The 13,530-nt window shown below is 37.6% G+C and overlaps 1 protein-coding gene across 1 annotated transcript in view; it reads right to left on the reverse strand.

The window, feature by feature from the left end:
* Positions 1–1,802: 1,802 nt before the first annotated feature.
* The window catches only part of COL21A1 (collagen type XXI alpha 1 chain), a 63,038-nt gene continuing 51,310 nt past the window's right edge, over positions 1,803–13,530 (reverse strand). Inside the window, exons 22-29 of the mRNA XM_010222404.2 lie at positions 11,290–11,325; positions 10,612–10,656; positions 8,507–8,539; positions 5,415–5,561; positions 5,264–5,318; positions 4,756–4,956; positions 3,324–3,401; positions 1,803–2,566 (exon numbers count right to left, since the gene is read on the reverse strand). Of these exons, the coding sequence (XP_010220706.2) occupies positions 2,379–2,566; positions 3,324–3,401; positions 4,756–4,956; positions 5,264–5,318; positions 5,415–5,561; positions 8,507–8,539; positions 10,612–10,656; positions 11,290–11,325 (783 nt within the window). The 3' untranslated portion in view covers positions 1,803–2,378. The remainder of the gene's footprint in view (positions 2,567–3,323; positions 3,402–4,755; positions 4,957–5,263; positions 5,319–5,414; positions 5,562–8,506; positions 8,540–10,611; positions 10,657–11,289; positions 11,326–13,530) is intronic.

Consider the following 13,530-nt stretch of genomic DNA (forward strand, 5'->3'; position numbering starts at 1 on the left):
CTGCCAGCCTGACTACAAACTGCTGTCTAAGGAAGTTTGAAGGCCAAAGTCACTGTGAGAACCAAACTGGGGGGATGAGACCCCCTTCTGGAATTTGTGCAGGTGCAGTCCTAGAAGGATGATATAACAGAAGGGCGGAGATTTACCCACCCCTGGGTGGCCTCCTGGCACGTACTGGCCCTACGTGACCAGACGCCTCAGGGAATAAAATACGAAGGGCAAATTTGGGGGACGGAGACTCCCAATATCGAGGCCAATGTTGTCTCCCATGGGGACGCCCGCTATGATTGAGAGCCTGCCAGCCCCTCCAGTCTGCTACCTTGGAGAAATGCGTGGTCTCGTAATTCTGCTGGCAAGTATTATTCAGTAAGTAACTTTTTCGTATTCACATGTACTAACCAATTTGTATTCGTATGTACTTGTATCTATGTTGTGTTAATTAAAGGCATCATTGCTATTAAGTCTATTTTTTGTCCTTGGATTGCCAAATCCTGAGCCCATCTGGCACACAAACGTCCTCAGGACTTGCTCTCTTTTGTTTCTGCTTCCCCGCAGAACACCTCCGAGAAGATGTCTCCCCTCAATCACAATACCATAAATCTTCTTGGGAAAGGTTTCTTGAACACTCACTTAAACTAGTATGCACTAGGGAAAGTGCCTAGTAACCTGCAGGTGTTTGAATCCTCAGTGATGCAGCACTCATAAATAAACACTCCAAGACTGGACAGTCTGAGTATGATGTTTCTAGGTTCCAGTGTCCACAAATGCAATCAATACTTGTTCACACGAGCAAAGTCCTTCCAACAACATCGAATAATCTGAATGACTTACTTGGGAGAGAAAATTCCACATTTCTCAGTTTTTTACTTCATACAGTAAGGCAGTGGGTATCTTCCAAGGGTCATCTCACAGGCTTCCAAACTCGCTTTAGGGGACAAATGTTTGCAGTCTGCTGGGCTGCCTGATATGGCAGAGGCTCAACTTGACCAGCAGCAGCTCAAGCACTGCTTCCCTCTGCCCTCCCATGGGGAAGGACACCACGTAAAAAGCACAACTGGGCAGTGGAAACACCCCTCAGGTGCAAGTACCCTTCGGGGAGATGCTCTTCCCTGTCATATGCTACACTGACAACTTGCAATTGCTCTAGCTACCACCAGTTCCGTAAAAAAAATTTATTTTGCCTTGAATGTCAAGCATATTACCAATCTCTGATAGTACGAAAACAGAAAAAACACAATTGGAAAAAAAAAGCCACTTTGCAAGCTTTGGTTAAGTTCAATACAGGATTCTGCATTAATTTAAGAAAACGATTTCAGATGCTAATGGGAACAGTGCCTTTGCTCTTTACGTAAAAGCAAGCAATACACCTTATTAGCAAAGCATACAATGAAAATTACACATAGCTCGCTTAAAATGAACAAGGAAACAGCAAAACAAACATTACAGCTAGTTAGCCAGCAGTTTGAGCTTTCCTGTAAACCTGCTTCCTCTGTGCTACAACTGCAATCCTTGGGGAGAAACAGTAAAGGGTATGGTATAACATAATCCAGAATTATGCTGTTTTGCTTTGGTGGTACAAACTTTTTTTTTAATTATTGTCAAATTATAGCTCCAAGCCAGGTATACCAGTTAAAAAAAATGCAATTTTCACATAAGCCAAATCACCCACATGGAATGATTTTTTTAGGTGAAAGTATCATCTTCTGTAAAATCCTGGCTCCGCTTAAACCTGTAGGAGTTCTACCCTTGAATTTCACCTTGATTTTAAACTAGGAGTTGCATGGCAAGGTAGGTGAAATCACTTCCATAGAAAGTTCCAACAACGCTTTTTCTTAATTTATAAAAATCTGATATATGCTGTCGCTAATGGAGCACTTTGAGCTAAGACATGTAAAAAAGTACACAAGCCAAGGAGATTCACACACATTTGAAGTAAAAGCCAGCCACATTCTTTCAAACCAAATACCGTGTAGGTAGGCTGCATGTGAAAATTTTCACAGTAATTTACACCTGACCAATAACTATTAATGCCTAACCCTGCTCCCACTGGAGTCACCAGATGCTTTGTAAAAGACTTCAGTGGTGGCAGGAATATGATAGGGCACTTAAATAGTAAACCTCAAATATTATAGGTAATTTTATTCCTATTAAGACTGATCTCTGTTTAAAACCACTTGAGATTCCATCAATGCAAGCCACAGAAAATTACTGGAGTTTCTTTTCAAAAGGAATGTACAACCTTTGGGATTCTTATTAATTTATAATATCCGAGGTACTTTTGTTCCTGTTTATGGGATTATTGCTGGTCACCTTCCTGAGACTTTAGAGACCATAAAAGACAAGCACCATACCTATTCTCTAATGTATCATATCACAAATTAATAGTTTGGTCCCTTTCTAAATGGATCTCTTCCCACAATGACACTAAAACACAGTGATGGATCACAGATTCCAGGTGGTCCGACCGGCCCCGGCATCCCAGGACTGCCACGATCTCCGTCTTTACCCGGCTGCCCACGTTCTCCAGGACGTCCTTCCTTGCTCATACCTGGGGGACCTTCAGGACCTTAAAAACACACATGCAATAAACAAATATGTTATGGAAGATGCATTAATATAAAAGCACAGGCAAATACAGACCCACAAAACCCCTGCTTTTTGGTGAAGAGCAGTATCCAGACAAAGAGAACTTTGTTCCACGGAAAAGACACTTCTTGTCACAAAGTGCTTATATGTTTGTATTATTAACATGTTACCTAATCAAGAATTTAAATTAAAAAACAAACATTGAGAAGACTTTGAATCCAACTAAAACTATATTTTAAAAGGCAGCATAAAAATCTGCTTTCACACACTCTTTAGACTGTCATTTAATGTGAAAGCCCGGAGCATGAATCAGAGTCCTCTGATTTCAATTCTTTCTCCAGCTTTGGATCAGGTCCTAACACTCAGCTCTGTATTCTGCAAGAACTCACTGCTGGTAGGAAGAGCCTTCACCGAGCAATGGTCACCAGTACATGCACATATCAGGATTCAGTTTTCAAATCAAACAGATAGTGCTTTGTCAAACAGCACCTGACCCAGTGTACTCAAAAATAGGAACTGCTGTTGACAATCTCTAGAAGACCTACCCTACATTAAATACTGTTCTACAACAATTTAAAAGACATATGAGAGACAGGTATTAGGCATTAAAAGGCAGAGGGTAATTAAGATGTGTATAACCTATTGCATTTTTTCCAAATTACATTAACAAATTTTATAAAATACACTTTTTAAAATATTCCAAATCACTGAATCTGCACAGCTAAACCAACCCTCACCTGGAGGACCAGGGGGACCTTGGATTCCAGGAAACCCAATTCCTTGACTGCCTTTTGCTCCATTTTTTCCTGGAAGGCCTGTGAATTAGCAAACACACACATGCATATCTTTGCACTCTAAGAATATTTTGTCTGAGAATTTAAGAAGTCAGCATTTGAGAAAAGTTATTGAATAAAAAATGTAATAATTCAAAAGCAAATCATGGTATCTAAAATAAGCATTTCCTTGTAATCTGTAGAGTATAACAGGCTTCTTAACTATCCCCATTTCTACTAAATTAAGAGTCAGTCAAAATGGCACCTATTAAGGAGATAGATAGATACTATACAGTGAAAGAGATGAGGGGAATTAATAAAGATTTTTGTTAAGTGTCTCTGTCTTTTCACTGGTAGAATCTTTAAGAAGTTCAGCACTGCAAAGTTTAAGAAGTATGAAGGAGTGTAAGATATTCACCACAACCACATGAAATACCAACTACAGAGACAATTTTCCCAAGTGTTCAGCTGGATTAAAGTCTCCACCAAAGAAGTGCTAAGGGAAGCTAAATCTGTTCTCTTTCACGCTAGTGCAACCCAATGAATTCAGTTTCTTTGTAGGAGCAGTAGCCAGAAAGATTATTCAGTATCTGTTCCAGAAAAAAATTATGGGGATGAAATAATGCAAAGAATACAGATAAATTATCATCAAACCCAGAGTGAATTTGACATTCTGAGTCACAGTTATTTACCAACTCTTTGCTGTCTACCTGTGGTATATTACTAGCTAGCAATGATTTCCTAATTACTTTAATGCTATAAAAAACATAGTGGCTGCTGGAGCCAGAGTTACCAAACTTCAGACTTTACTTGTTTTCCCTGTACAGTTCCAGACTGCATACGTATATTTAAGCTTTAACTTGCAAATAAACAGAAGTATTCCCACAGAAGTGGGAATGCTCATATGATTGATTTACCTAAAATCATCAACACTAGTTTAGTCATTGCTAATATTATTAAAAAGAAACCAAAATTTTTAAGAAAACCGTAAGGTAGAGGGCAAAAAGACTTGTCAATTAAAGGAGAGAAGGAGAAAACCCAAGGAAATTAGGCAGGCACTTGCTAGAAGTTAAGTTATAGAAGAGCACTGAGAAAAATCAGGACAATATAAAAGTATCACATGCCAGTATGAGCCTATAGGGCAAAACAGGCAGTAAACGACTGGTGAACAATACAATCATTATAAAATCCTTTAAAATAGCATAAAAAGGTAAGGTTAGGGAAAAAAAAAATAGAAATCATGGAAATGCATTTTGACCCATGCGTAAATAACCTATTTGATCCAAAAAAAAGAAAAGTTCCTGTGATGATTCATTCCCAGCCATTCCCACCATGGGCTCTCCCTCCATGCAAAGCCAGAAGTGAGGAACGGCACCAGGACCCAAGCAGACGGTACCTCTCATCCCACGAGCACCCGGGCGGCCTGGAACGCCGGTCAGACCCGGAACACCGTCATTTCCTGGCAAACCGGGAAAACCTCGAGGTCCTTCTGGGCCCCTTGGGCCTGGTGGCCCTGGGAGTCCTGGGGAAGCACTTTGGGACTGACAGTGATTGCAGTTCTGTAGCCTCCCGCTCTGCAGGATGGCAGGCAACTGGGCTGGGAAATCCAAACAAAAACTGCTTAGAGCCTCATGACACTCAAATGTCACAGAAAATGCAGAAGTATCAGTCCTCCAAAACAGTACAACAAAATCAGCTTCCTCTCTGTAGAGGAGATAATCCCCTTAGAAAACAAAACTGGTATGGAAACTGTGATACTGTAATATATGTAAATAGATAGATAGATAGATCAGTGATAAATCAACACTATTGATCTTACTTTCAAGAAAATATATTGATAGTTATCAGGAAGCCTCTTTAGCGCTTTAAGCTAGAAAGACCCGTAAAGAAACTGTGGAACTCACTTCTTAGTACATCTGAACACACCTGCCGAATAAATTCTTCTGAAAATTCTCGTGCCTGAATTGGACACAGAAGTGTTATAAAATTAGAGATCTTGCATTTGATTTTTTTTTTTAATGTTCTGAAAATGGTAAGTCTGATGTTCACACATACAGGTTTTCCATCAGATCCAGGTGGTCCTGGGGGTCCTCTGTCTCCTGGCTGACCTCTGAGACCAGGAGGTCCAACTAAGCCCTGGATACCAGATTCTCCTTTTTGTCCGTTGATGCCTCGAATGCCGGGATCTCCCTTCTCACCTTTCTGAAATCGAAACCAAGAAAAAGTCAATCGTGTCTTCCACAGGTCATTGGGAAGCCATGCAGCACCAAGCAAATAAGTTCTGAGAAAATCTGCATCGATCATGTTTATAAAATGAATACAATCAAGCTGTCATTGAAAATTAACTTGACACTGATTATTAGGACTATTTCACTAACATGTATTGAAGATGCCAGGTTATTTAATAACTATTTCCGATATTTGCCAAATATATCTAGAAATAAATAGTCATCATGGATAATTTTAAAAATCTTTAAATACCCAAAATTTAATCTTAATCCGATCGTTTTTGCTTATTAACTAATATAAAATAAATAAACAAACAAAAGTCCTTATACATATATAGTGAAGAAGGCTTTATTCACTTTTTCACATTGAATTATCTAAGTCATTACAGTCTATTAAAATTCTTAGAAGGTTGAAAAAATTACAAGTGAAATTCCAGCTCCACTGAAATCCTTGGCAAATCTCCCTTTTATTGTAATAGTCAAGAGATAAGTAATCAATAGACAAAAGGAAAAACACATTTCATAGCAATTAGATTTTTTTTTTCTCCTGACCTCAGTTACTCTCCATATGATTGTTAACAACTGCAGTTCATTTGATTTGCTGAAAAAGCTTAAAATAATGCTGGAAAACATTTTAGTATACCTTCAGTAAAAGCAATGATTTGTCAATATATAGAATTGCCCACTGTAATAGTTGATGTGGAACTCTTTCACTAACTTGGAGCCAACAAACTGCAGCACAACACAATCTGGTACAGGCTAGGTTAAAGTTAGTATACTATCTTTTCTCGCTGGTAATTTTTTTCCTTACATTTTTGCACAGCTTCTGCATGGTGTTATCAGCAGTTTTAATATTTTCCTTTATCCTTTCCAACTATTTTATATGGAACTATGGAAACAAGGCAACAGGATTACTGTACATAATAAAGAAAACTTATTGGGGCAAATTATGGAAGGGTAAGAAGGACTCAGGCACACATTCTTCATAGACTTACTCTGGATTTTAAATTATGTGATTTATATTATTATATTTCCAACTATCTATCTATGTGATTATTTCTAGAATTCATAGGTGGACATTTGGGCCAAGAAAATATTTCTAATAGTTACAGGTTACTATTTGTTTTTATTTTGTGTTTACAGATAAAAACTAAATTTACATACAGACATCTGACTTGCAAATTGTTTCATTTAAAATAAATATTTAAAAAGGTAGAAAATATTAAGAACCTTGACAATATTGGGAAAATGGCACATATTGTATAAAAATATTACAGGCAGGAAGCCAGTGTATATAAAAAAATCAGTACGAAATGCTGGAATCATCAATACAACTGCCTGGAGAACTTGCCAAAAAGCAAATGAAACGGCTGAGGGAACATTTTCTGGAGAATATTTTGATCTTTTAATGGTCAGTCCTGTGGGTGGCCTTGTTTGTCGACCCTACCTACTGGCTAAAGAAAATAAAAAAAGATTTCAGTAACTGCTGAGAGTTAAATACTAAATAAACATTTTATTGAGGAGTAGTTTATGGAATCTGATAAGTTAACACATGGCATGTTTTAGCATTTAGTAAGAATATTCTTAACAGGATTTTTCAGGAGAAATATCCTATGCTGATGATTACATTTAGAGGCGTTAGTGTAATGATGCAAAATTAATCTTTAAGTGATTTGGGCTATAATTAGTGAGGCACCTTAGACAAATGGTAATTTTAGGTATTCAGTAAAACCGCAGAGGCTTAGAGGACAATTTACGAAATTAAATGCAGAAACACATTTACTTATTTTTCTGAGTTGAGCTTCCAAGGAATATGCCCAGTTACTGATATATGACAATACATTATGAAAAATGAAAAATAATTGAACCTAGAAATCTCTACATAAAGTTGAAGCAGAATTACATTAATAGAACTGTATGCACCCTGATTTCACTTATGCTGGAATTAAAAAAAATAAGGAAATTAATCATTTAAATTCCAGCATTCTAACTACATGTAGCATGAAGATCAAAAAGTATATAAAATAAGAAGTTGAGCCTTGTAGAAGACTCTCAGAAACCAACAAATGTAGGTTCTGACAGGGGAGGATGCTCCAGATATGCTTCCCGTTATATGTAACCCTTCAAGTTTCATGCTGAGTTGAGTATAAACCTAATAAGGGAGCAAGAGCCCTGCGTGGGATTTTCTGAGTTGGTCTCACCAGACAGAATTCTCTAAAAAAAGATGTAAAGGCTTCACTGTATTCCTTTTTTTTTTTTTTTTTTTAAATTATCTATGAAATAAAAGCCAAAAACACTCAAATAGCACAGCTGTGGAAATCCTTCCCACAGGCTTTTCTGGAAACTGAAAGTGTAACATACCAGCATAGTTCAAAAAGAATTAGACAAGGTGATGAATGACATTAAATTCAATGCTTTGGATGTAGTCATTAGTGTAAATGTTCCTCCCCTGCTGACTGCTAAACCTAGTACAAAAGAGGAGGGATCTTCTTCAGGTGTCCCGTTCCTTACATTTGCATTCTAAGCTGTATTGAATGCTACTCATACTGGACTAGATGGGCCATTTTGATCAAATATTCAGTATTCTTCTATGAATTATTTCCTATTTTCAGTGAACTTAGAGCTTCCAGATTTTTAAAAATTCAATTACTTAGTTTCTTCAGCCAGCTCTTGTCTTTTTTATTCTTTTAAAAGGCAATGCTTGGCCTTAAAATTGCTTTTTTTAAAAATCTTGCATTTCATAAACAACATATACTTTATCTCTTTTTAACTCTTGGTTTTTCTCTGCTCTGATATTTGTCACGTCATTTCCCTTAGAGTGCAGAAATAAAACTATGAACATGTACTTTATAAATCATATAATCTGCAGGAAAAAATACAATACTGACGTAATTTTGTTATTACAGTCAAAATACATACCTCCCCTTGTTCTCCACGCAATCCTTTTGCTCCCTTTGGAAAGTAATACAAAAAAAATATTAACAAAGCTAGTTATGTGGAAACAAAAATATCATAGTTTGATATTTTTGTTTTTAAAAACAATCACGAGTGTTAATTTTAATGTCTCCACAATCCCTATTTCTACAAAAAAAAAAGCAAATTGTATGTAAGGATTTAAAAATATATCCTGATAAGTTAACACATTTGTAATACTTTTAATATCATATACTAAAGGATAAGTTGGGAATATATCGTACATTATATAAACTATATACTATAGTTAATATATAAGAAGTGAATAGAGAAAGTGTTATGAACTCAACAAAATACAAAAGAAATAAAATTCTGTGGTCTATCTAAAGGAGACTCTGGATTCTATTTTTTTAATATTGCATTACTAAGCAGAAATCAAGCTCAGAGCTTTTGAAACGCAGATGTAGCTTGTATGCCAGAGGCTGTATTTTGGCCAACAGCTCCAGTGTCCTTTCTGCCAACTAATTCAGTGGGGTCACTGATCTTTCAGATCCACAACAGGAAGGCAGCTCAGCTCAGGCTTTTTTTCACTTTTCTGATAGACTCTTATGGGCAAAGGAATCTGCATTACATCTTTGAGAAGTCTTGAAGCTTTCAGAAACTTGGGGAAGGACTCACAAATATCACTGTCTACCCAAACTATCTGAATGAATAATTTTTCTGGTTGTTGGCCAAACTAGATAAGTGTGGGGAAACAGTCTTAGATTAAATTCATAGTATTTTTTCAGCTTTCTCAAAAAAGCTAGAAATAACAATTCAGGTTGTATGATTCTACCTGAAAACAAAAAGTTCTTTCACTGTCATTTTATTTTACATTTAAAAAAATAAATATATGCAAATATGCTCACTATTCTCAAAATGAAAATAAAAATTGTCAAATGTCTGAGTAGGATGTTACATTTGGTTACAAAAAATTGTTGGCCTTTTAGTTTAGTTTATTAGTTTATTTATACTTAGTTTTTTCTTTTTTTTTTTGAAATTTTCTGCTCAGCTTTACCACCTGACATGTCAAGGTAGATGCCCCCGCGAGCAATAACGCCAGGCTAACACATGACATAGATGTTCTGCCCCTTCTTCACTGGAATTAGCCCCTCCTGGCTAGACTAGCAGCTGTATCACTGTCATAATTCTGAAAAGCATAACTGTGACTTCCTTCCAAGTCTAGCTTTAGCTATGTACCTCTAATAAATACTTTTCTGTTTAGACATGACATAGATTATGTAGTTAACAAGTATTTATAAATACTAACAGTTATTTTCTGCGGTGCAACCTCATAGCCAACTATGACACAATCAAAATACACTGGCCCAGAGTTAAAAGAAAGAGAAATAACTGGATCTCAATGTTGCAGCTGAAACAGGAAACATCCATAATTTACAAGCACAGAAGGTGTCAGCGATGCCTCCCACTACTACAGAAAGTAATTAAGTGTATAAAATTGTAGCAGGATGCATGCAAAACCTTAATATGTAGAGTTTAACTCATAACATTTTCACAAAAGGCACTCTGCACTGTTACATATTTTATGTTACTTGCAGTTGTTTCCCCCATGATGGATTTAATTACATAACGTAAGAAAATTCACTTTTGTTCTCCTTCTCAAAACATAATCTCCAATAACCAAAGAACCACGTTGGGTGGAAGGTACCTCCGAAGTTGATGCTCCTGCTCAGGGCTGATCCTGTTGCAGCAAGCTGCTCAGGGTCATCTCTAGTCGGGTTTCCAGTGTCTCCAAGGATGGAGACTCCACAGCCTCTCTGGACAGACGGCTCCAGTGTTTGACCCTACTCACGGCAAAATGTTTTCCCTTGCATCAAGCTGGAATTTCCTGCACTCCAGCTCGCATCCATTTCCTCTTGAACTGCCACCACACACCTCTATCTTCTCTACAAACTTGCTGTATTTGTTATTTTTAAAATATTCATTGTTTTAGTCAGATAAATACTTATGTTAAATACATTTTATCTGATGCAAACAACTATCCATGTTGATGGAAGCAATCTTATGAAACAAATCTGAATTTTGGCTCTCTTGAGCTATTTTAACAGTACCTGAAAGCCTGAGATTCCTTGTCTTCCTTTCTCTCCTTTCTGTCCCTTCAGGGAAAAAGAAAAAAAAAAGTCTTAAAACATACACTTATTTGGGAGGAATATTTAACCTATTGAAAACACAAAGAGGTAAATCCTCTAATCTCATTTTAAATTGAGCTCAATGAATCCACATGCTTATTTTCTTGAAGAGCTCAGAGTAGAAGAGAACCTGTGCTGGGAAGATGCAGTTTCCCTGAACACACAGAACAAGTTTAGCAGCCAAGCAGTGACAGGATACTCTCTTTTTCTTGCATTAATCATAGTTTAGATAATCACCTTTGATAGCAAGATAAATAATTCGAGAATATTTACATTTTGGAATAATTTGATAATATTCAGATTATTTTTGAGTATTTTAAAATATGTAGATAGTGCCCTTGGCTATAATGTCATAGGCAGGTGGAGGCAGAGTAGTTACTTGGGTTAGGAGAGCTTATAGGTGCAGCGAGCAGCCTGTCACCAGGCCAGCCCCAGATGGGGCAAAGTGACATCCCCATGTCCCGTGCAGCTGCATGGCCATAGCCATCTTCAACCATATCTTCCAAGCAGTTTCATTTTTAAAACTCTCTTGAATCAACCTTTATCACCTAAATTAACACTGTTGGCAAATTATTTTGATTAGACACATAGTTGGTATACCTGGATCCCGCTTTCTCCTTGGCTTCCTTTGTCCCCCTGTAAAACATTAGAAGAAAAGCCTCCACTGTAACATGGTTCATCCCACAGACTGGTTGTCTCTGCTCTAATTTAATTCAGTAATACAAGAGAAGCATCTAATAGCCTTTATTTATGCTGAACGAAAACAAACTACTTTATCCCTGTGTACACAACATGAAAGTCCTGAGTATTGTAATAAGAAAGAAATCTATTATCCAGAGAGCTGGTAATACTCACATACCAAGTTAAAATTAAAAATACAACAAATCCAGCCAGCGTTCATCCAATGATCGCATGAGAGTGTACATACGGAAGAAGAAGGTTAATTTTTGATGGATTAAATTTAGTTTGGCTGCAAAGCACTATGTATGCCTGCCTTTACCCCACAGAGAATGGTGTATAAATAATTTCTGTAACATTTACTACAAGCCCATTAAATGTCTAACTTATACTTTGCACAGTAAAGAAAAAAAAACAGATTTTTTTAAATCAGTAAAAAATATTTATATTTAATCAAAACTGTGCAATGACTAAGTTTTATTTTCAACCTGCTCCTTTTGACTTTAATAGAAATTTTTATTGTACTTAAACTTACTGGGGTGTTAAGCAATGGAATGGTGCAAATGGAACTTAAAAGTCATGCATCCAGGTTTACCTAATCGCCTGAATACCATTTAATTGTCAGTGGAAAGGAACAGACAGCTCTTGAAAAAAGTGCATTCCAATTAACAACAGACATGTAAAATACATGTGTGGCAGGTGCCAGTCTCTCCTTATTACTGAGAAGGAAGCTTAACATTATGACCTGACCTAACTTTGACATCTTAAATGAGTGTGGGTCTTAAAAAAGAGCAAACCCAGAAACAAGAGTTGGATCCATGGGGGCCATGCAAAATTGTTTCTCGAAAAGAAGCTGGGTGGATGTTTTGTTTTGTCAGTTATCTAAAAAGAACCAAATGTGTGTGGGGGGGGTTGTTTGTTTGTTTTAAGAGAGAATATTTAGTTAAAAGCAGAGACAAGATTTTTACAATGGCAAATATTTTCTTGATCAAAAGTACCTCAAGATAGGAAGGCATTTATGCCAACTGTATTTGGCTGTATTGTACTTGAATATAATTTACTTGTACTGGAATATATTTATATAATTGTACTTGAATATTATTTGGTTTTGTTAACATAAACTATAATCGAAGGGCTTCACTCTTATTGTCATATGCCTAAACTGTACTTTTTGAAACGTCAGTATTCATGAGTTGCAGCTTCAGTTAACCTGACTTGCATCCCCATATATGCTTTTTTTTCACAAAACACACCTTTCTCAATTTAAAGTTTAACGATATTTCACACAAAATCTCCCTTCTTAAAATTAGTGCATGCCCCTATCTGACCTCTAGATATTGAAACTGAGCATGTGTTGACAATGGAACTAATTAAACTATTGTTAAGATACTGGCTCAAATTCCATTGCTCTTCCAGTGGTTTCAGTGCATTGTGAAAGACCTCTGTTGGTGGCCACCAACAGCAACCCCCTGCACACACAGGGTCACCTACAGCACATGGCACAGGACTGCATCCAAGCGGGTTTTGAAGATCTCCAGAGAAGGAGACTCCACAACCTCTCTGGGCAGCCTGTTCCAGTGCTCTGTCACCCTCACTGTTAAGAAATTGTTCCTTAAGTTCCTGTGAAACTTTTGGTGTTTCAGTTTGTGGCCATTACCTCTAGTTCTGTTGGTGGCCACCAGCAAAAAGAAGCCAGCACCATCCTCCTCACTGCCTCCCTTGAGGTACTTATAAACACTGATTAGATCCCCTCTCAGCCTTCTCTTCTCCAGGCCCAGCTCCCTCAGTCTCTCCTCATAGGGCAGATGTTCCAGGTCCCTGATCATCCTTATAGCTCTGAGCTGGACTCTCTCCAGCAGCTCCACATCCCTCTTGTACTGTGGAGCCCAGAACTGGACACAATACTCCAGATGCGGCCTCACCAGGGCTGAGTAGAGGGGCAGGATCACCTCCCTCGACCTGCTGGAGATGCTCTTCTTAATGCACCCCAGGATCCCACTGGCCTACTTGGTCAGGAGGGCAAACTGCTGCCTCATGGTCAACTTGTCGTCCACCATGACACCCAGGTCCCTCTCTGCAGAGCTGCTCTCCAGAAGGTCGGTCCCCAGCCTGTACTGGTGTCTGGGGTTATTCCTCCCTAAGTGCAGAACCTTGCACTTGGCC

This window comes from Tinamus guttatus, unplaced genomic scaffold (genome assembly GCF_059628265.1).
Source record: "Tinamus guttatus ecotype Peru unplaced genomic scaffold, ASM5962826v1 Tinamus_guttatus_pri_ptg000383l, whole genome shotgun sequence".
In the NCBI taxonomy this organism is placed as follows: domain Eukaryota; kingdom Metazoa; phylum Chordata; class Aves; order Tinamiformes; family Tinamidae; genus Tinamus; species Tinamus guttatus.